The 19,369-nt window shown below is 42.5% G+C and overlaps 2 protein-coding genes, 2 long non-coding RNA genes and 4 other non-coding genes across 14 annotated transcripts in view; 1 reads left to right on the forward strand and 7 right to left on the reverse strand.

Moving 5' to 3' along the window:
• alg8 (ALG8 alpha-1,3-glucosyltransferase) overlaps positions 1–18,245 on the forward strand; it is a 61,896-nt gene extending 43,651 nt beyond the window's left edge. For 4 of the 7 annotated variants that reach the window (XM_068580333.1, XM_068580332.1, XM_068580334.1 and 1 more), the window contains exons 6-18: positions 11,075–11,102; positions 13,274–13,352; positions 13,823–14,016; positions 14,207–14,316; positions 14,408–14,475; positions 14,581–14,707; positions 15,179–15,282; positions 15,389–15,509; positions 15,910–16,049; positions 16,278–16,417; positions 16,662–16,759; positions 16,991–17,063; positions 17,213–18,245. In XM_068580333.1, coding sequence (XP_068436434.1) covers positions 11,075–11,102; positions 13,274–13,352; positions 13,823–14,016; positions 14,207–14,316; positions 14,408–14,475; positions 14,581–14,707; positions 15,179–15,282; positions 15,389–15,509; positions 15,910–16,049; positions 16,278–16,417; positions 16,662–16,759; positions 16,991–17,063; positions 17,213–17,432 — 1,502 coding nt within the window. In that variant the 3' untranslated portion in view covers positions 17,433–18,245. Of the gene's footprint in view, positions 1–11,074; positions 11,103–11,552; positions 11,579–11,766; positions 11,850–13,161; positions 13,176–13,273; positions 13,353–13,822; positions 14,017–14,206; positions 14,317–14,407; positions 14,476–14,580; positions 14,708–15,178; positions 15,283–15,388; positions 15,510–15,909; positions 16,050–16,277; positions 16,418–16,661; positions 16,760–16,990; positions 17,064–17,212 lie in introns of those variants that run through there. The other 3 variants (XM_068580337.1, XM_068580336.1, XM_068580338.1) reach the window with 3 other exon arrangements.
• LOC137787667 (uncharacterized) lies at positions 115–1,182 on the reverse strand. Its single transcript, XR_011077670.1, has 4 exons — positions 864–1,182; positions 656–748; positions 420–494; positions 115–328 (listed from the first exon to the last, which is right to left on the reverse strand). It is a non-coding gene; the product is annotated as an uncharacterized lncRNA (long non-coding RNA).
• LOC137788112 (uncharacterized) lies at positions 1,224–3,904 on the reverse strand. The gene is made up of 4 exons (XR_011077711.1): positions 3,854–3,904; positions 1,875–2,575; positions 1,677–1,748; positions 1,224–1,542 (listed from the first exon to the last, which is right to left on the reverse strand). It is a non-coding gene; the product is annotated as an uncharacterized lncRNA (long non-coding RNA).
• Positions 6,483–6,555, reverse strand: trnav-aac (transfer RNA valine (anticodon AAC)). Its single transcript has one exon. It is a non-coding gene; the product is annotated as a tRNA-Val (tRNA).
• Positions 6,633–6,705, reverse strand: trnav-cac (transfer RNA valine (anticodon CAC)). The gene has a single exon. It is a non-coding gene; the product is annotated as a tRNA-Val (tRNA).
• trnav-aac (transfer RNA valine (anticodon AAC)) lies at positions 7,284–7,356 on the reverse strand. Its single transcript has one exon. It is a non-coding gene; the product is annotated as a tRNA-Val (tRNA).
• On the reverse strand, positions 7,863–7,935 carry trnav-cac (transfer RNA valine (anticodon CAC)). Its single transcript has one exon. It is a non-coding gene; the product is annotated as a tRNA-Val (tRNA).
• On the reverse strand, positions 8,800–11,509 carry ccdc90b (coiled-coil domain containing 90B). Its single transcript, XM_068580342.1, has 9 exons — positions 11,383–11,509; positions 11,062–11,181; positions 10,874–10,977; positions 10,667–10,768; positions 10,524–10,565; positions 10,346–10,417; positions 9,974–10,027; positions 9,749–9,863; positions 8,800–9,392 (listed from the first exon to the last, which is right to left on the reverse strand). Exons 1-9 carry the CDS (start codon positions 11,429–11,431, stop codon positions 9,337–9,339), a joined length of 714 nt encoding a protein of 237 aa, XP_068436443.1. The 5' UTR covers positions 11,432–11,509; the 3' UTR covers positions 8,800–9,336.
• Positions 18,246–19,369: the final 1,124 nt, after the last annotated feature.

Below are 19,369 nucleotides of genomic sequence, written 5' to 3' on the forward strand. Positions count from 1 at the left end.
ACTATTAACCTATTGTATTACAGTTTTCCTCCTTATAAACATTTTAATTGCAATTACTTCAATTAAATATTCCTTTACTGTAAATGGTGCACAAACTAATAAGACTTGTAGACATTAGACCATGAAATATATTTATTTATCACAATAGGGACTGAAAACATTGAACACAGTGACAAACAAACACAACACTTAATATGTAAAACAAATCTATAATGTATATATGCTTTTTTTGCTCTGTCTTTATCCAGATCTTCTGGTGCTGTGACCTGGTCCATGCTGACGTCTTGGTGGCAGCTGGAAGCTTTGAGGAGGACAGTTGATGGACCATCTCGTCAGACCAGAATAAAGACAAAGAAAATTAGTACCATTGAGTGTGACTTCATGTCAACTTTTTAAAATGAACACATTCAAATACTGACTTTGATCTCTTCGTGCAACTGGCTGTTGACCCGGCACTGCAGACGTCTCAGGAGGAATCCGGAGGTCATCTGACTCTATCGAGAACATTGAACATGTTGTTATTGACCGTAAGATGAAGCTAGATTTTAACATGACGTCTACACTGAGCTGAACACTGGAGTGCTGATTACGTTTGGTCTGAAAACTACATGTGAGTTTAGATATTTTTAGGATGCAAAAACACAACAATCCACACCAGGCTGTGACAGATGAGCTGCTCCTTCTGGCATCAGACACAGGAGCTGCTGGGGAACGGGCACAGGTCTCTTCACAGGTGGCAAAGCAGAGGCTGCAGGAAGAGAGGGATCACAGAAAAGAATACATTTATGTTTTATAACTAATATAAGTACAGTAAATGTAACAGATAATGTTTTAATGAATAGACAGAATTATGATTCATTTACCATCTACTTCTGAACCTGGAGCCTTAGCTGGTGCAGCTAGAGTCGCAGATGATGCTGCAATGGAAACACCCGTGTTTGTTATTTCTAATTTGACAATACACATCAATTACTGTTAGTAAAGGCATAAAATAGTATTAGTATCTTTACTTTGCCTGCTTTTCTCAGCCAAATCCAATGAAACAGACTGTTTTTAATATTATGATATAAAGAAACTACTCCATTCATACACACGTGTTTATGTTGGATTGGGTTAATATTTAGTAGCCAGTCATTACGATTTAACCTCTGCAGGGGAAGCAACATGACACTAAAACACACGTCAAACACACGTCAAACACACGTCAAACACATGCAATCCGGTGTTAGTAACACAGTAGTTCCACATATATAGTGTTCCTACATTAAGATAAAAGGAGCATAAGAAAAACAAAGACTGATACGTACCTCCTCACAGCTGGGATCAATTCATAGTCACAAGGACGAGAGGGAGAACACCAGAACACACACAAGACCAGAACAGGTCAACATGAGACGGAACAATAAACTCATGCTTCATGTGGGAGAACAATTCATGGTCCCAGTGTTGTCGGTCAACGGCAGCACGTTTTCGATTAAAAACCTTTTTCTGTACCCAAACCCTGTCGTAGTCTGGCAGATGATGACGATGGTGCAAAATCAGCTGTTAAACACAAACAAAACAACAACATGTATGCTGAATAGAACACACGATCAATAGAAAATGAGCTGAACTGTAAAGTCTCTAGAATCTTCATCTAGAAACAAAAAAATAAAAGACCCCACATGTTTACTCACAGCTCTGCACATGCTGCTTTGAAGGAGAGATACTCTGCATCCCTCTCTCCAGCTCTTCGTCTTCATCCATCACTGATGCAGACAAGAATTACAATGTCATTAAATACATATCTTCTTGTATTTGAGGACTTGAATCCCCACATGACGGATGACAGCGTGTACATGATCCTGACAAAACATATAGAACACCAGACTCACCCATGGCTTCAGCAGGAGCAGGCGGGGGTTGTGACATCAGAGAGGATCCAGGTGGCGGATGCAGCTTCTTCTGGAGGTAGAGCTGGAGTTTGTGCATTTTTGTTCCTGCAGCACATTTTTGTTTCACAATGAAGGATGCGTAGCCATCCTTCCTGCTGTCCCAAATCTCTCGCCAGGTGTTGTTGGCACGAGAGCCAAAACCAACCAGATGCTCATCCTCCGATGCTGCTGCTGCTGCTGTCACAGCTGGCTTTCGTTCTTCATAGCTGAGAAGAGACTGGATTTCGGGAAAGCTGAGGGAAAAGCTCACAAATGACAGTAGGCTGTCCTTGTTGTGCCCCGCTGCCATGAACACTCCTGCAGCCTCCTCCTTTTTCTGGTTCTTGATTAAGTAGATGGTATACCCAATGTCATTCTCCAGGAGCCAGCGGAAGGACTTCCCCTTATACTTCCCAACTGCAGGATGTATTCTCCAGTCACCTCAGTTTTCTCTGAAGGGTCTCCTCCTCTCCGGCGGACCACAGTCAGTGCATTTAGCCTGACCAGCTCCTCCTTCATAGGTGCAGACTTGTCCTGCAGAGACGGGTTGTCTTTCAGGACTTTGGCTGCATCAGTTGGATCCTGACGAAGAAATCCTAGTGGTCCCTTACGGAAGGAAACTGCCACTTTCCCGGGGTAAAACAACATTTTGCGCATTTTCCCTGTTATGACAAAGAGTAGAGCATATTAAAAAGTCTATTAATACGTTATAGACAGGCATTGTTTTTATACCAGATGTTAATAGATAGTAATGGAAAGCAGAACATAGGAGGTTAGTATAGTAGCCTGACATCTGATATCATTTGTGTACCTTAGGTGGCTGTCTTCCTGTAGGCAGCCACACTATTTACATTTCAATGGAAAACCCTCACCCCTCCCCCCCACCTCTCCTCCTGCGGTAAAAGCCTTTGAACTACTCATGGAAAAGTAAAAGTATATGTCCTGTATATGAGTTAGGTATAGTTATATGATAACCTTAATCCAATAACTAACTAGTACCTGATTAGTAACTCTTTCTGTCAGATACATGTGGAGCAGTGACTGTACATGACTATAAACTACTGCTACTACTACTACTACTACTACTACTACTACTACTACTACTACTACTACTAATAATAATAATAACTGTGTTTATAGAGCACATTTCACAGACAAAGAGGTCACAAAGTGCTGTACAGATTAAAAAACACAGTAAAAAAAACACATTAATTAATGGAGCAGCCAAAACACATTAAAAAAATACTACTACTGCTACTACTAATACTACTATTACTACTGCTACTACTACTACTACTACTACTACTACTGTTACTACTACTGTTAATACTACTACTACTACTACTGTTACTACTACTACTGTTACTACTACTACTGTTACTACTACTACTACTACTACTACTGTTACTACTACTACTACTACTACTACTACTACTACTACTACTACTGTTACTACTACTACTGTTACTACTACTACTACTACTACTACTGTTACTACTACTACTACTACTACTACTACTACTGTTACTACTACTACTACTACTACTACTACTGTTACTACTACTACTACTGTTACTACTACTACTACTACTACTACTGTTACTACTACTACTACTACTACTACTACTACTGTTACTACTACTACTACTACTACTACTGCTACTACTACTACTACTACTACTACTACTACTACTACTACTACTGTTACTACTACTACTACTACTACTACTACTACTACTACTGTTACTACTACTACTACTTGATGAACCTTTAAGTAACGTTACTCAGCGTGCACATCTATGCTAGTTGACGTGATTCAAATGAAGATTAAACAACACTGAAGAAACACGACGAACTTTACAGCTTTCAAGTGAACAAGAACATGTCAACACTAATTCTCTTTACATTTCAGGTCATTGTTATTCATTTAAATTACTTACTCTTTCGCGTAACTTCCAAACAACAGAGAGAGCTGCCGGTGATATTCTGCTCCGCGCTGTGACTGAAGCAGGGAGAGCCGCAGCGGAGGAGGGAAGGAGGAGGAGGGGAGGAGCCGGCTAAACTCAAACTGCTCCACTGCGCCACTGGTGGCCAAAGAAATATTACATCGGCGGATTTCAGCACCGCCATAGGGAATGAATGGGGGCTCCGTTTAGGGAGTTTAGCTAAAGAATCCCCGGCTGCCGCGCGGGGGGTCCCCGGTTCGAGACCGGGTGGAAATGTCTGTTTCTCCTCCACGTTTTATTGAATAGATCTGTTCTATTATGAAGGTAGATTTGTGTCTTTTTTTTTTTTTTACCCGAGCAAATTTCTAGTTTGTAAGTAAATTATCTCCAAATATTTGCTCTCAATTAAAAAAAAATTGCTCTAAAAAAATTCTCTCAAAACTAAATTTGGACTCAAAACTAAAATAAAAAAAAGTGCTCAAGAAAAAAAATTCTCTAAAAAAAAAAAAAAGTTTCACTCAGAACCGCTCATTACATTACACTGTACTTACTGTGACTGAAGATAAGCGCAGGTTGTTTACTGTAGTCTGTCTGCTGCTGCTGGACGTCTCTCACAGGGAAACAGGGTCTCTTTCCTTTGTATCCAGCGGGAGAAACAGCGCCCCCAAAATCTCACTTGTGGCCAAGAATATATGACACTTGTACTGATAAGAACTACCACAGAGAATGAATGGGAAAAGTTAAGGAAATCAAGTCTTACTATCCTCAGCTCCCGCGCGAAAGGTCCCCGGTTCGAGACCAGGCGGAAATGTCTATTTTTGTAAATAAAAACCGTAACTTCATGCTGACCTCTAATACCCCTTGTTGAGAAATTACGATATTTATGTTGCCTAACTAATAATAATGCAATGTCCAAATCCTTTCCGAGGTCCAATAGTCAGTGTTCTTTGATGTGGGATAAATACTCTTTCTTCCATGAGTAGTTTATGAAAGTAATATTTTTGGACACTTCTGAGACTACTTGGAGAAATACTAAGAAGTACTTAAGTTCTTAAGTTACCATTACACACAGACTTTAAAGTACCAATATATTAATCAATGCATTTATTTAAAAAAAACAAATATTCAGGAATACATTTAGAAAAGAAATTGACACATGCAGAAATTAACAATAAAAATACTATTTGTCTTCCATCCTATAAGTAATCACTGGAAAGTTGGAAAGAAATCCAGAATGTATTTTCACACAATGACCTAAGTGTCACTGTTTAACCTTCATAAAAGTGACTTTTCACTCTTATTTTGAGTCACACATCGTTCAACACAGGAGTGTAGTTTGTAATGTGTTCATTCATAATGAAGTGGTTTGTCGTTTCTTCTCAAGGTGAAATCAGTGAATGAGAAGAATGTATACATGTAAATTTATGTGTGTGTGTATGTACAGTGAGGGGGACGGGGGGTGCAAAAAAGTATTTAGTCAGCCACCAGTTCTCCCACTTCAAACACGAGAGGCCTGTAATTTTCCTCATAGGTACACTTCAACTATGAGACAAAATCAGAAAAAAAAATCAAAATCTGTCTGGTTTTTAAAGAATTTATTTATGAATTATGATGGAAAATAAGTATTTGGTCATTAACAAAAGTGCATCTCGATACTTTGTTTTATACCCTTTGTTGGCAATGACAGAGGTCAAACGATTCCTGTAAGTCGTCACAAGGTTTTCACACACTGTTGCTGCACACGCCTTGGTTGCCCGGGCGGTGCGTTTGGGGTCATTGTCATGCTGAAAGACCCAGCCACGTCTCATCTTCAATGGCTTTGCTGATGGAAGGAGGTTTTCACTCAAAATCTCACGATACATGGCCCCATCCGTTCTTTCCTTTACACGGATCAGTCGTCCAGGTCTCTTTGCAGAAAAACAGCCCCAAGGCATGATTGTTTCCACCGCCATGCTTTATGGATTAAAAATGGAACATAACATGTGAATTAGAGGAAAACGTTCAAATCACAGCCTCCATTCATTGTCTATGGCAACACTAAAATCCCCCGATGTAATATATCTTTTGGCCACTAGTAGCGCAGTGGAGCAGTTTGAGTTTCACTGGCATCTTTCTCTCTCTTCCCATACATGTATATATAATATTATTGACAGCAGGTCTACGCCCCAAAACAAACGATGTTCAAACGTACTGAATAAAATGGAGGTACTCCCCGTCGGGGAATCGATCCCGGTCTTCCGCGTGACAGGCGAGGAGGAGGCAGAACCACCATGTGATCAGAGCTAATCAATGGGCTCCAGAAATGTTCTACTCTCATACATACTGCGAGTCTGTATGGCTGAATGCACGTTTTCCCATGCTCCCTGAACGCACCATGTGTTTCTGCCATACTGTCCACATTCTCCTAATAAGGATCATTGGGCTCATGTCACATGACCTGAAGGTGCTGCAGTTTGCACCCTGTCCTTAGACTGGAAAGTTGTGACTCATTCGTGATTATTATAACGTCACTAAGGTTTAAAATAACTTGTTGTCTCTTTACAACAAAATGTCTGATTTTAAGTTTCAGCTAGTTAGTACCAATATTGTTATTACATCTCGACTTCTGTTTAAAAACAAAACATGTTTCCGCCCGGTCTCGAACCGGGGACCTTTCGCGTGTTAGGCGAACGTGATAACCACTACACTACGGAAACTAGGTGGAGAGGTGCGTTCAGGTACACCACGGGTAAACTGCAATCAATCAATAAATCACATGGCGAAATAAATAAATTGTTTCCGCCCGGTTTCGAACCGGGGACCTTTCGCGTGTGAGGCGAACGTGATAACCACTACACTACGGAAACTGTAGGTGGGTGATGCATTCAGGGTCAAACAGAATAAACTACACTGTTATTTTGTCAGTGGATTTTGGAGGTTTTAAAAGGCTAACCTCCTGTCAGTCTTCACCACAGGCTGAGCAGCGTCATGATTATTCCCTTAAACATTCAAACGTACAGAAAACACAAATGAAATAAAGGTACTCCCCGTCGGGGAATCGAGCCCCGGTCTGTCCACTATACTAACTATAATATCAAAGGTCGTTGGCCCTACAGGTAGTGTGTCACAAAAGCTTTGCTCTCATACTGTGAAAGTATGTCTGAATGGCGAGTTTTCCCATGGCCTCTGAACATAGCATTTCTTTAGAGTGGTGGTTATTGTGTTCAGACACATATCATAACTCTGTGGATACTTATTTTTCCTGCAAAACCAACCTGCAGAGGATCAACCGGCCTCAGAGGGGGTTGATTTTCAGACGGGGTTAAATACTGGTTAAATAGCGTTTTATTTAAACTCGTTTGTTGGTAAACTCGTTTGTTGGTACCTTTTTTTAATTATAATTATTATCATTACTACATTTTGACTTCTGTTAAAAACTAAAAGATGTTTCCGCCCGGTCTCGAACCGGGGACCTTTCGCGTGTTAGGCGAACGTGATAACCACTACACTACGGAAACTGCATGCAGGGATGTGTTCAAGGACATCTGTAGATTTCGCCGTCGGTACTGATATCACGTTTTAAAGGTTCATTAACCTTATAATGTGGGAACACAGACCTTGTCCTGGGTGAAGGAATGAGTCCTGGGTGAAGGAATGAGTCCTGGGTGAAGGAATGAGTCCTGGGTGAAGGAATGAGTCCTGGGTGAAGGAATGAGTCCTGGGTGAAGGATCTGCTGCCCTTCTCTCCGTCTGCCAGGAAACACAACACGCTGCAGTTAGTCAACACAGTTTTGAATTCTATTGACGCTTCATAAAGTAATTATCTATCTAGTACTCGTTTATTTTAAAAACACATGTATTCAACATGTGCGCTGTTTTAATTATTATTCTAAATATGAATTCTGCTTTTTGTCCATTTAGTGTAATTGACCCTGTATTTCTGCAGCGTCACATAAAGCTCATAATTAAAGTCATTGCTGTGTTTTTGTATTTAAATCATTAAATTTAAATACAAAAGAAAAGATGTTTCCGCCCGGTCTCGAACCGGGGACCTTTCGCGTGTGAGGCGAACGTGATAACCACTACACTACGGAAACGATAAGATGAAGATGCGTTCAGGGACAGATAGTTGACAGGTAGTGTGGGAATCTCACGACATGTTTTTTTTTTATTTATTTTTTTCAAGTTGGCAGCTCTGCTGAAACCACACACACCTGGCGGCATGGCGGTGAATTGCAGAGCAACTCGGTTCCTTGACGCAGAACTTAGAATGCTCAACGACGTCACCTACGGCGTCGACGTGACGCAGAAGCATAAACTAGGCTTTGGGCAGAATGCAGCCTTCCCAAACCCTCAGTCCAGCAGGAGGCGCGGTGATGAAACTCCATCCTGCCACCGCCGAGAGCTTATTAGCAGCCATCTTGTTAGCCGCCAGCTTGACTAGCTAGTTTCAACATGGCAATGACCTCCGCACGGCTTGAAACACGGCTCACTGTGTCGGTGGTAGTTGGTCCTCCATTATTACCGGTTAAAACCGCATCTCTCTTATCTTCTGCTATACCGCGGTGTCCCTCTCGTCTACGCCCGTCTCTCGCTTTCCCGCCTCTCTCTCTCTAGTCCCGCCCCCTACACACCCGGTAGGTTACCCAAAAGTTATTTAATATTTGTTCATTGGCTGTCAATCATTTGGACACCTGAGCAACCAATAGGTAGGGACACGAGAGGTTCAAGGGCAACTTAAAAGTGTAGGACATTTAAACACTTTTCTAAGCTATTGTTCTCAGCTGATTGTTTGAGTTTGGACGTTAGTAATGTTCTCAGAACACAAATAAATTGTACAACAAAAAAAAAACACACTGTTTATTTTTTTCATTTAAATTTTGTTATTTTATTCCTTGAACGTATTTTTCTTTTTTTACATTTAAAACTATAAAAACAAATTCAAACACAAAATTGTCAAATCAAAGTAAACATGTTTATTAAACTACACTGCTTGTTCACTACATGCACATAGTTTAAGTACATCTTCGAGGTACTTGTACTACGTGCTGCTTCATATTTCTTTTCTACTTTATTTATTACGTAGTACTTCGATCAGGTAGTAATACGACAATTCAAAAGTACTCTGCACGTGCAAAAGTACTGCATTTAAAATCATTCAAAGTACCAGAAGCTGAAAATACTTTAGCACTTTTACTGAAGTAGGATTTTTTAATGCAGGACGTTTACTTTCAATCAAGTAAAATGTACTTTTACTGAAGTAAATAAAATGTAGTGATGTACAAAATACTTGAGTTAAGTACAAGTACCTCAAGGCTGTTCTTCTATGCTGTACTTGAGTGAATGTGCTTTCGTACTTCGTACTACTAGTACACTCTCAGTTCCTAAGCATACTTTACTTTCACTGGCAGTACTTCTGTACTAGAGTAACTGTTGTACCAGGAACTACTTTGTTTGGCGGAGGAAGACGAGTTAAAGGAGATCCGGCTCGGGGCGGTTCACCTCCACAGCCGGTAGACTCCCAGAGCGATGGCCAGGCAGGAGAACACCGTCGCTAGGGAGAACACAGTATTATAAGGTATAGAGGTAAATATTGTACTATATACATCTCAGATGTACATAATGTAGTTTTTAGTGTATTCACATCTCAAGAATTAGATATTGTACCTTTTACTACACCTCACAGGTACATAGTGTACTTTTTACTACACCTCACAGGTACATAGTGTACTTTTTACTACACCTCAAAGGTACATAGTGTACTTTTTACTACACTTCACAAGTAAATATCGCTCTCTTCATTTATTTGTTCTGACCTGCGACTCTGAAACATGAGTCTTATTGCCGGTACTTTCAACACTGTAGTATTACTGCTGTCAGTAAAGTAGAGTACTTCTATCAGAGTACTACCTGCCAGGTAGCGGATGGTCTCCAGCTTCAGGGACTCCAGGACGGTCTTGAGCGACGCCACCTGCAGGTCGATCTTCCGGTTGATCTCCATGTTGTCGTTGACCAGGTCGGCTTTCTGACCACATGACACACAACGACCAATCACATCGCACGCGTTTCAATAACCAGCCATGTGTAGTTATATATGTATAGTACTAGTATTGTAGTATTATACTAGTACGACACCTTGTGGTGGAAATCTGAACTGGTCTCCATCAGCTTCTTCTCCTGTTCGATGAACTTGAAAACACACAAAACAAAAACTTCATCAAATTTGTATGTCTCTTTGTGTCTTTCTTTCTATCTCTCTGTATCTTTGCCTCTTTGTTTGTTTTCTTTTTCTCTTTGTTTTGTCTTTTCTCTGTATAGTTGCCTCTTTGTGTCTTAGTCTCTGTGTCTCTGTATCTTTGCCTTTTTCTAGGTCTCTTTGTTTGTTTGTTTCTCTTTCTCTTTGTTTTGTTGTTTCTTTGTCTCTGTGTCTTTGTATATTTGCCTCTTTGTAGATCTCTTTGTTTCTTTCTTTCTCTTTGTTTCTTTGTCTCTTTGTGTCTGTCTCACCCCGTCGGAGGTCCTGCTGCTCTGCAGGTTGATGTCCAGTTTGGTTTCAGCTCGGACTTTCTGACTCTCCTCCTGAACAAAAACATCCACAAACAAAGAAGTCTGACCCTGCAGCAAAGAACACTTTTTAATAAAAATGTTGCTTCAAAACCAAAATGAAATATTAAACCATGCCGACCTTCAGCCGGTTGTGAATCTGCTCCAACTCTCGTTTCATTTTCTACAAGAAGATAATAGAAGAATCACAATTGTACATGTTTTGTTAAATATTTTAGGATTCATTCTTTTTTCATATTATTGATCTGAGATTAAATTAAACACCGTGTTCTCCGATCGGAGGTTGGCGAAGTCGCTCTTCTCCAGAATCACCATGTCCTTCCTGATGGCGTCCAGGTGAGCCATGATCTGCTGCACCGTGATTTCCTGTTGACCAAGTACTTTTAGCTACGTGCGTGTACTTTCTGGTACTAGTAGATGCAGTAAAGTGTGTGTGAGTGTGTGTGTGTGTGTGTGTGTGTGTGTGTGTACCTGGTGGGATTTGGTCACCATGTCTTTGTAAACAATGTCCATGTTGGCCGTCGTCAGAGTGACGAGAGCAGAGACGATCAGCTCCGCCTGACGCTTCTCGAACCCTGAAGAGAGAAACTGTTACTGAGTGTTCCTGCGTTTGTTTGTGTGTTTGTTTGTTTGTGTGTTTGTTTGTGTGTTCGTCTCACCGCTGCTCTCCAGCTCCGTCACCATGCTGTGGGAGTCGAAGGTGAGCTTCCGCTGCTCCAGAGGTGTTAGCTCAACCCTCCTCAGGTCAAAGGTCATCGCGGGAGCCGTCATGTGGAATCCTGTCACACACACACACACACACACACACACACACACACACACACACGCACAGTATTTTTACATTGTAGTATGATTACTTTTACTGTCACAGTATTGTCACAGTGTGGTATTTGTACTTTTACTGTGACAGAGTATTTATACACTGTCGTATGTTACTTCTACGGTGGTCTTCTCCTTCGTCTCTTTATAAGCGGACCCACCTCTCCATGTCCGGGTTCCGGTTCCGACCCGCCGCAGCAGCGCGTGCATTTTGGAAACTGTTGTTGTGTTTTACGAGTTTGAATAAAGTAGAATGAACTCTGCCGACAGACCGGAAACAAACCGGAAACAGACTGAACGAAAGAGGAAGTGCTACAACGCTAACGCTGTCCTTCAATAAAAAAGTTTAATTAAAATGTAAAAAAATAATCTATATTATATATATTTTATATGTATTTAATTAAACGTGATTGTAGTTGGTACGTTTTACCCGTTGATTATCTAAATGTATATTTATTCATTTAAACAAAAGTTCAGTCTACTTTGTTTTGCGGAACGAAACGTGTCAATAAAGTTATACAAACAAACTCATCTACGTCACTGTCATGGCCGCCGCGGACAGCTGCAGCTGGTTTCCAGCGTTGGCGCTGGGAGTTTCTTTGCTGAAATGCCTCTTTATCAACGCGTAGTGAGTTGGGAAGACTTTGATGTTCACCAGTTAAACATTTTAATTTGAATAATGGTGTTGTCGCTGTTGCACTTCAATCCGGAAGTCCTCGGAATTATAGTAAATCAGTCTTCGCCAAACCTCTCGGGAAAAACATTGCATTTAATACATGCATCGATTTGTTTTGCAGACTTCACACGTCATAAAACAAAACTCAATTTATCGATACATGAGTGTTAAGTACTGGCCACTTCGGCATTAATACAATGTTAGAAGCATAACTGCAGACTTGACTGTACATGTTTAGTGACATCCTGAAGGCACTTCTAGCTCACGTATTTGAATGACCGCAGAGGAAATTAAGGGATGCAGTTTGCTTTGGAGTACGAAGGTAGATTTTGTGTCTTTTTTAACGAAGCAAATTTCTAGTTTGTAAGTAAATTATCTCCAAATCTTTGCTCTCAATTAAAAAAATTGCTCTAAAAGAAAAAATGCTCTCAAAACAAAAATTTGCTCTCAAAAAACAATTTGAGAGCAAAAAATAAATATGCTATTAAAAAAAAAGCTCTCAAAAAAATTGCTCTCCAAAAAAAAATCCTTGCAGCTTCTCCAAGGCTGATTATGTATGAAGTTAGATTTGTGTCTTTTTTACCCAAGCAAATTTCTAGTTTGTAAGTAAATTATCTTCAAATCTTTGCTCTCATGTCAAAAAATTGCTCTAAAAAAAACGCTCTCAAAAAAAAGAACTGATCTCAAAACTAAAATTTGCTCTCAAAAAAGAAAAAACTCTCAAAAAATATCTTGGAATGAAGACGTTCCCCACACAGATCAGATGAACCGCATTTAAAGCTCAATGAAGCATCTTCCTCTCAGATGTGAAGCAGGTTGTAGTACTGACATGTTACAGCGCTACAAACATGTTTTACAAACAACCAAACTCAAAGGATGCATTTTAAATTGTATCAAACATGCGTAGCTAACCTTAGCTAACATAGTCATGCACCTGATGCATGTACCGTTAGCCGCTGTGGGCTAACGGTACATGCAGGCAGAAAGTGGGGCTGCATGTCAACATGCAACTTTTTGGATTGAGAGCAAATGTTGTTTTTTTTGAGAGCACTTTTTTTTTTTTTAAATTTTATATAGACTTTTTTTTTTTGAGAGCATATTTGTTTTTTGTTTTTTTTTCGCGCAATTTTTTGAATTGAGTTTAAAAATTTGGAGATAATTTACTTACAGATGAGAAATTTGCTCGGGTAAAAAAGACACAAATCTACCTTCATATTGGAGGTGGTGCGTTTCTGTCTTTGACACATTAAAACCAGACATGTACTTCTCCCCAACTAAGTGAGTCTAGTTTAACTTTCAGTTTTCTGCATGCAGTTTGGTGAGACTTTCCCCACCAGACTGACCTGCTGCTCATCTGCCTCGTGTCTGTCTGCCAGTCATTCCACAGACTTCGAGGTGCACAGGAACTGGTTGGCCATCACACACAGTCTGCCGGTGTCCCGGTGGTACCATGAGGTCAGCATGTTGTTGTTTCAGACAGGAAGTGTCATTCATATATCTTGCTAACCATCACTCGGTCTCCTGCAGTGTTTTTAAACAGACTTTTGTCACATCGCCTGACAGAGATATGAAGAGACAAAAACAGAGATATAAAGAGACAGAGGAGGTTTGAGACGAGGACGTCTCACTCCGGGATAACCTCAGTACAAACCTTTTTAACTGAATTTCATGTGTTTTTTTGTCCCATGAAGGCCACTGTAGTTCTGAGTTGTGTTCTGCAGCCTCACCACTAGATGGCGCTAAATCCCACCAACTACCTTTTTTGTAAATTATTGTTGAGTTTCTTTGACATTTGTGTCAGAAATGACGTATTTAGTTATGTGAGACTATTGAAACGTGTTCAGTAACACTTTGATTATTTTAATCTGTTAAGAGAACACATTAATTACGTGATAAATTCATAATTTAAACTTTCTCCTGCTCAGAACACGTCCTCCTGGACGCTGGACTACCCTCCTCTGTTCGGCTGGCTGGAGTTCAGCTTGTCTCAGGCGGCGCGGCTGTTCGACAGCAGCATGCTGCAGACGCACAACCTCAACTACTGCAGCCACAACACGCTGCTGTTCCAGAGGCTCACGGTGGTGTTCACCGACCTGCTGCTGGTGTACGGGGCCAGAGAGTGAGGACACACACACACACACACACACACACACGTTGTCTTGTGTGTTGTTTTTTGTTATTTTGTGTGAATAACTTCATCACGATATAAAACTGTTCTATAGTCCCCAACCTTTCGATCAGACTTTTATTTTGGCGGGGAGACGAGGTCGTTCCAGCAGCTGCGTCCTGATTGGCTCTCTGTCCTCCAGGTGCTGCCGGTGCGTTCAGGAGCCAAAAGACCAACGGGACGTTTTGAGCCGGCCGTCCTTCGTCCTGGCCGTTCTGCTGCTCTGGAACTTCGGCCTCCTGCTCGTCGACCGTATCCTTCACAACAATAATAATAATATTATTAATATTATTATTATTAATAACAATAATAATGTGTTGAGTTCCCTTCACGTTCTCCTCAGACATTCACTTCCAGTACAACGGCTTCCTGTTCGGCTTCCTGCTTCTCTCGGTGGCGAAACACCTGCAGGTGTGACGGAAAAACAACAACAACAACAACAACAACAACAACGTTACTTTCGTTCCAACGAGCCGCTTCACTTCCTGTGTGTGTTTGTGCGTCTGTGTGCGACAGCATCGACACCTGCAGGGGGCGCTGCTGTTCTCCGTGCTGCTCAACCTCAAGCACATCTACCTGTACGTCGCTCCGGCCTACGGAGTCTACCTGCTGAGGAGCTACTGCTTCACCCAGGACCACAGAGGTCACACACACACACACAGACACACACATACACACGCACACACATGCACACGCACACGCACACACACACATGCACACAGTTACACACGTACACACACATACACACACACACACACACACATGCACACAGTTACACACGCACACACACATACACACGCACACATGCACACGCACACACACACACACACACACACGCACACACACACATACACACACACATGCACACGCACACGCACACACACACATGCACACAGTTACACACGCACACACACATACACACACACACATGCACACAGGCATAAGTACATATATATATGCACACATATATACACACATTCACAAAGACACACACATTTATACACATGGAGACACGCACACACATGTACACAAACAATCACGTGTGTACACATGTTCACTCTTTTGTTGTTTTAGCTAAGTTAGACTGTGTGTGTGTGTGTGTGTGTCTCTGCAGACGGCTCCGTCAGCTGGAGGAGCTTCAGTCCTGTCCGGCTGCTCGCTCTCGGCAGCATCGTCGTCTCCGTCTGCGCCGTGTCCTTCGGCCCCTTCATCGCCATGGTGACCGGAGTCTTCCTCATCACACTCACCTTTTTCACCTCATCACAGATCTGACCCTCGGCCTGTTGGTCCCTCTCGTTGACGCTCCTCCCGCTCTGCTCCTCAGGGCCAGCTGCCTCAGGTGCTGTCCCGGCTCTTCCCCTTCAAGAGGGGCCTGTGCCACGCCTACTGGGCCCCCAACGCCTGGGCCCTGTACAGCGCGCTGGACAAGGCCCTGGCGCTGCTCGGTGGGGCTCACACCTTCAGCTCTTGGACCTTTGTCACACATGTACAGTGCTGCTAACCGCTAGCAGGGTTCTCACGGTCATGGAGAACCTGGAACAGTCATGGAGTTTAAATAAAATGGCTATTTCCAGGCCTGGAAAAGGTCCTTGAAAAAAAGTAGAAAATCCCCAAAGTGTAGTATTTAAGGTTTACTGTATGCTTTGAATCGTCATTGTTAGTTTAAATACTACATTTCATCACTTTTTACTGTTTACACACACATTTCACTCATGGACCTTTGGTTTAAAGTCATGGAAAGTGTTAAAAGTGAAATATTAGTTTATGAAGGCAGGGCATTGATCTTCGTGATTAAATTGTAAATGTCCCCTTGATTGGCTGTGACAGAAGAGTCTACCTGTTCAGGTGTCCGTCTGAAGCTGCTGGGGGAGGCGGGGCTTCCTCGAGCCTCCATGACGGGCGGTTTGGTTCAGGAGTTCCAGCACTCGGTCCTCCCCTCCGTCACGCCCGCCGCCACGCTCGTCTGCACGCTGCTCTCCATCCTGGTGAGGCGGGAACGCAGTAGAGTTCAGTAGAGAAACGCAGTAGAGTTTAATAGAAATTCAGTCCGTGACCAGTACAGTTGTTCTAGCTAACGCAAACAGTAGAGTTTAGCGAAGTTCCGGCTAACGCAAACAGTAGAGTTACAGCTAACGCAAACAGTAGAGTTCAGTAGAGTTCCGGCTAACGCAAGCAATAGAGTTCCGGCTAACGCTGCCGTCTTTCCTCTGCAGCCGGCGCTGGCGTCCATCTGGCGGCGACCTCGCGGTGCACGGGGTTTCCTGCGCTGCCTGCTGCTCTGCGCTCTCGGCTCCTTCATGTTCGGCTGGCACGTCCACGAGAAGGCCATCCTGCTCGCCATCCTGCCTCTCAGGTGAGCCCGTCCTGCCCCCTCAGGTGAGCCCGTCCTGCCCCCTCAGGTGAGCCCGTCCTGCCCCCTCAGGTGAGCCCGTCCTGCCCCCTCAGGTGAGCCCGTCCTGCCCCCTCAGGTGAGCCCGTCCTGCCCCCTCAGGTGAGCCCGTCCTGCCCCTCAGGTGAGCCCGTCCTGCCCCCTCAGGTGAGCCCGTCCTGCCCCCCAGGTGAATTTTATTTTTTGTCTGTTTTTTTTCTTCCTGCAGCTTCCTGGCGGTCGAGAGCAGAGAGGATGCTGGGATATTTCTGGTTCTGACCACCACAGGTCATTACTCACTGTTCCCGCTGATCTTCACCCCCGCAGGTAAACGCCAGAATAATATTATGAAGTATTTAAGATAATATATAGAAGTAGATAATACATACTTCTGTAATGGAGTAGTTCCACAGCATGTTAATAGTAGTTTTACTATAACAGGATTTTTACTCTGTCGTATTAGTACTTTTGCAGTAAAATATCTGCATACTTCCTCAATGATCTGAATATTATAATGAAATACACAAAGTGTTAATGTAATATAAACGTGCTTTGCAGAGCTGCCCATCAAAGTGTGTCTGATGCTGATGTTCACCATCTACTCCTTCACGGCTCTGAGGAAACTTCACAGGTAAAGAGAGTATTGTTTTACTATAACGAGTAGAATGTCACGTGACCAGAAGGACAATAGATGAACTTACGTGTGCTTACGCAGTAGTGAGTTGTGAGGACTCTGATACCCAGAATGCTTTGCTCTCACCCCCCCCCCCCCCCCCTCAGCGGCCCCCTGCTCCGTCCTCTGGAGTCCGGGTACCTGGTGGGTCTCGCCGCCCTGGCTCTCGCCTGCGAGGTGGCCTTCCCGCTGTCGCCGTGGCAACAGAAGCTGCCCTTCCTGCCCCTGCTGGCCACCTCGGTGTACTGCGCGCTGGGCGTCTGCTACGCCTTCCTGCGCCTGTACGCCACTCTGCTGAGGCCGGAGGAGACGCACCAAGTTCTGTGAGAGGTCGACGGTTCAATTCCCCACAGAGCAAACGCACCCACCTGCATCCTGAACATGTGCCCCTGAGCAAGGCACTCAGACGCTGATGCATCAGGAGGAAGTGACTCTTCTTCCTCTTCCTCCCACTTGAATTCTCCATTAGTTGCAGTTCTGACTGTGGAGATAAAAGATGGCCGACTTTCTTAAAATGGCTGTTTTTCCTATGGAGTTTGGCTCGGCTGGATATTTGTGTGGACTTTAGCTTCCAGACAGGAAACAACGGCAACAACGTCCTGTTTCATATCCGTGAGGCTCAGGTGGCGACCAGGAAGTTTACAAACCCTCTAACTGCAAAAGGAAAACACTTCTTTTTTTTCTTTTTTTAAAACACATTTAGAGCTAAAAACGTCCGATGAGACACGACGACGTCCCTGTTAACTTTAACTGTTGTTGCACAATCAGAACTCTAAAATTATGTTTTTTATCCAACGAGACATTCTGCTTCAATCCATATTTGTTGGTATTTAGCCTTTAAAAAGAAAACATTTTCACCCAAAGAGAGGCAACACGCACAAGTTATAACAGTGATGTCGGTAGTGTCGGTGGGCGCTGCTGCACTAAAGACACAAACGAGTAAACAAACGAGTAAACAAATGAGTAAACAAGACCTTAGAACAGAATCCAACTCGGCTACAACAGCCTGAAGTTTCTCTGGAGATGAAGATCGACTTCCTGGTTTTAGGAAATGAAACACAACGCGGACCAAAACAAAACTTATGTTTTTGTTTTTCTATGTTTGTACGTACAAAAAAATAAAGATGAATTCTTCCTGTTTGTCGTGACGCCTCTTCACTTTCTGACAGAAAATGTTCAACTGGATTCAAACAAACTCAGGTCATTAAATATCACTTAAATATAAACAATAACGTTTCATTGTCAAAACTTTAAACGAAATGAGTCGTTTTGTTTGAAAACTTTATTGATAAGGCAACACAAAACATGATTTGTTGAAATTAACTTAAGAGTTTTACACATGTTGACTGTAAAAGTCTCTATTGCACAATAAGAACCGTTAGCGAGGATGCTAACTTTTAGCATTGATGACAACTGTTATCATTGATGCTAACTGTTAGCGCTGATGCTAACTTCTAGAGCTGATACTAACTGTTAACGCTAATGCTAACTGTTAGCGATGATGCCAACTGTTAGCGCAGATGCTAACCTGCAGGACCGATCTGACTGTACAACTACTTGTTAGCTTTATGGGCAGAACGGCGTCCTCCATCGTCCAGTTTCCTCCTCACAAACGTTCCACCTGCGTCCTCTTGATCTCGTCTCACTCGTATAAAAGTAAAAATCATTCATTGGTTTCCTTTTTAACCTCAAAATAACGCACCGGTCGCACTACACTAACGAACTAAAGCCATTGAAGCGGTTTGAAACGTTGACGGAGACTTGGAATGAACGACAGTTTAAAGGTTTCACACAAAAGTAAAAGTATGTAAGTATTACCATCTAAATGTACTTAAAGTACTCGTTCTGTCCTGCGAGAAACTCGTATCTCTAAAACTGTTTTCAGCTCTGTGACGAAGCTTCTCAGCTTCATTCAGCTGAAGAAGAACTTCATCACAAACATCCAACACGTCTGGAGGTACGAGGTTTTCACTGGACAGGAAGTGGTCATCTGAAGAGAAACCAAACAACTGCAACTAACCGTTATTTTCATTGCAATCTGTTTGATTTTTTTAATCAATTCAGAAGTTTTGTTTTAAAATGTCAGAACATTGTGAGAAAGGTTCACGACGAGCTAAAAAGTCGACAAATCAAAGAATTTCACAGCTTTTACTCGTCAGACAAATGTCGTAAACATGTTTACTTCTCGTTTCAGACCTGATCCAAATGATGTGACGTCTCTTTATTTAGCTCTTAATCACACCTGGCCTAGTTTGGACCGGTTT

This window comes from Clinocottus analis, unplaced genomic scaffold (genome assembly GCF_023055335.1).
Source record: "Clinocottus analis isolate CAN_PGR_092001 unplaced genomic scaffold, fCliAna1.0.p SCAF_17, whole genome shotgun sequence".
NCBI lineage: Eukaryota > Metazoa > Chordata > Actinopteri > Perciformes > Cottidae > Clinocottus > Clinocottus analis.

What these genes read in the sequence shown, in the direction of transcription:
- ccdc90b (XM_068580342.1), bottom strand. Translation starts at nt 11,431, where the DNA reads ATGCACGCGCTGCTGCGGCGGGTCGGAACCGGAACCCGGACATGGAGA. An exon ending in GACGGAGCTGGAGAGCAGCG is followed by an intron (nt 10,978 to 11,061) that starts GTGAGACGAACA and finishes TTCTCTCTTCAG; the next exon opens with GGTTCGAGAAGCGTCAGGCG. An exon ending in GCAGCAGGACCTCCGACGGG is followed by an intron (nt 10,028 to 10,345) that starts GTGAGACAGACA and finishes TGTGTTTTCAAG; the next exon opens with TTCATCGAACAGGAGAAGAA.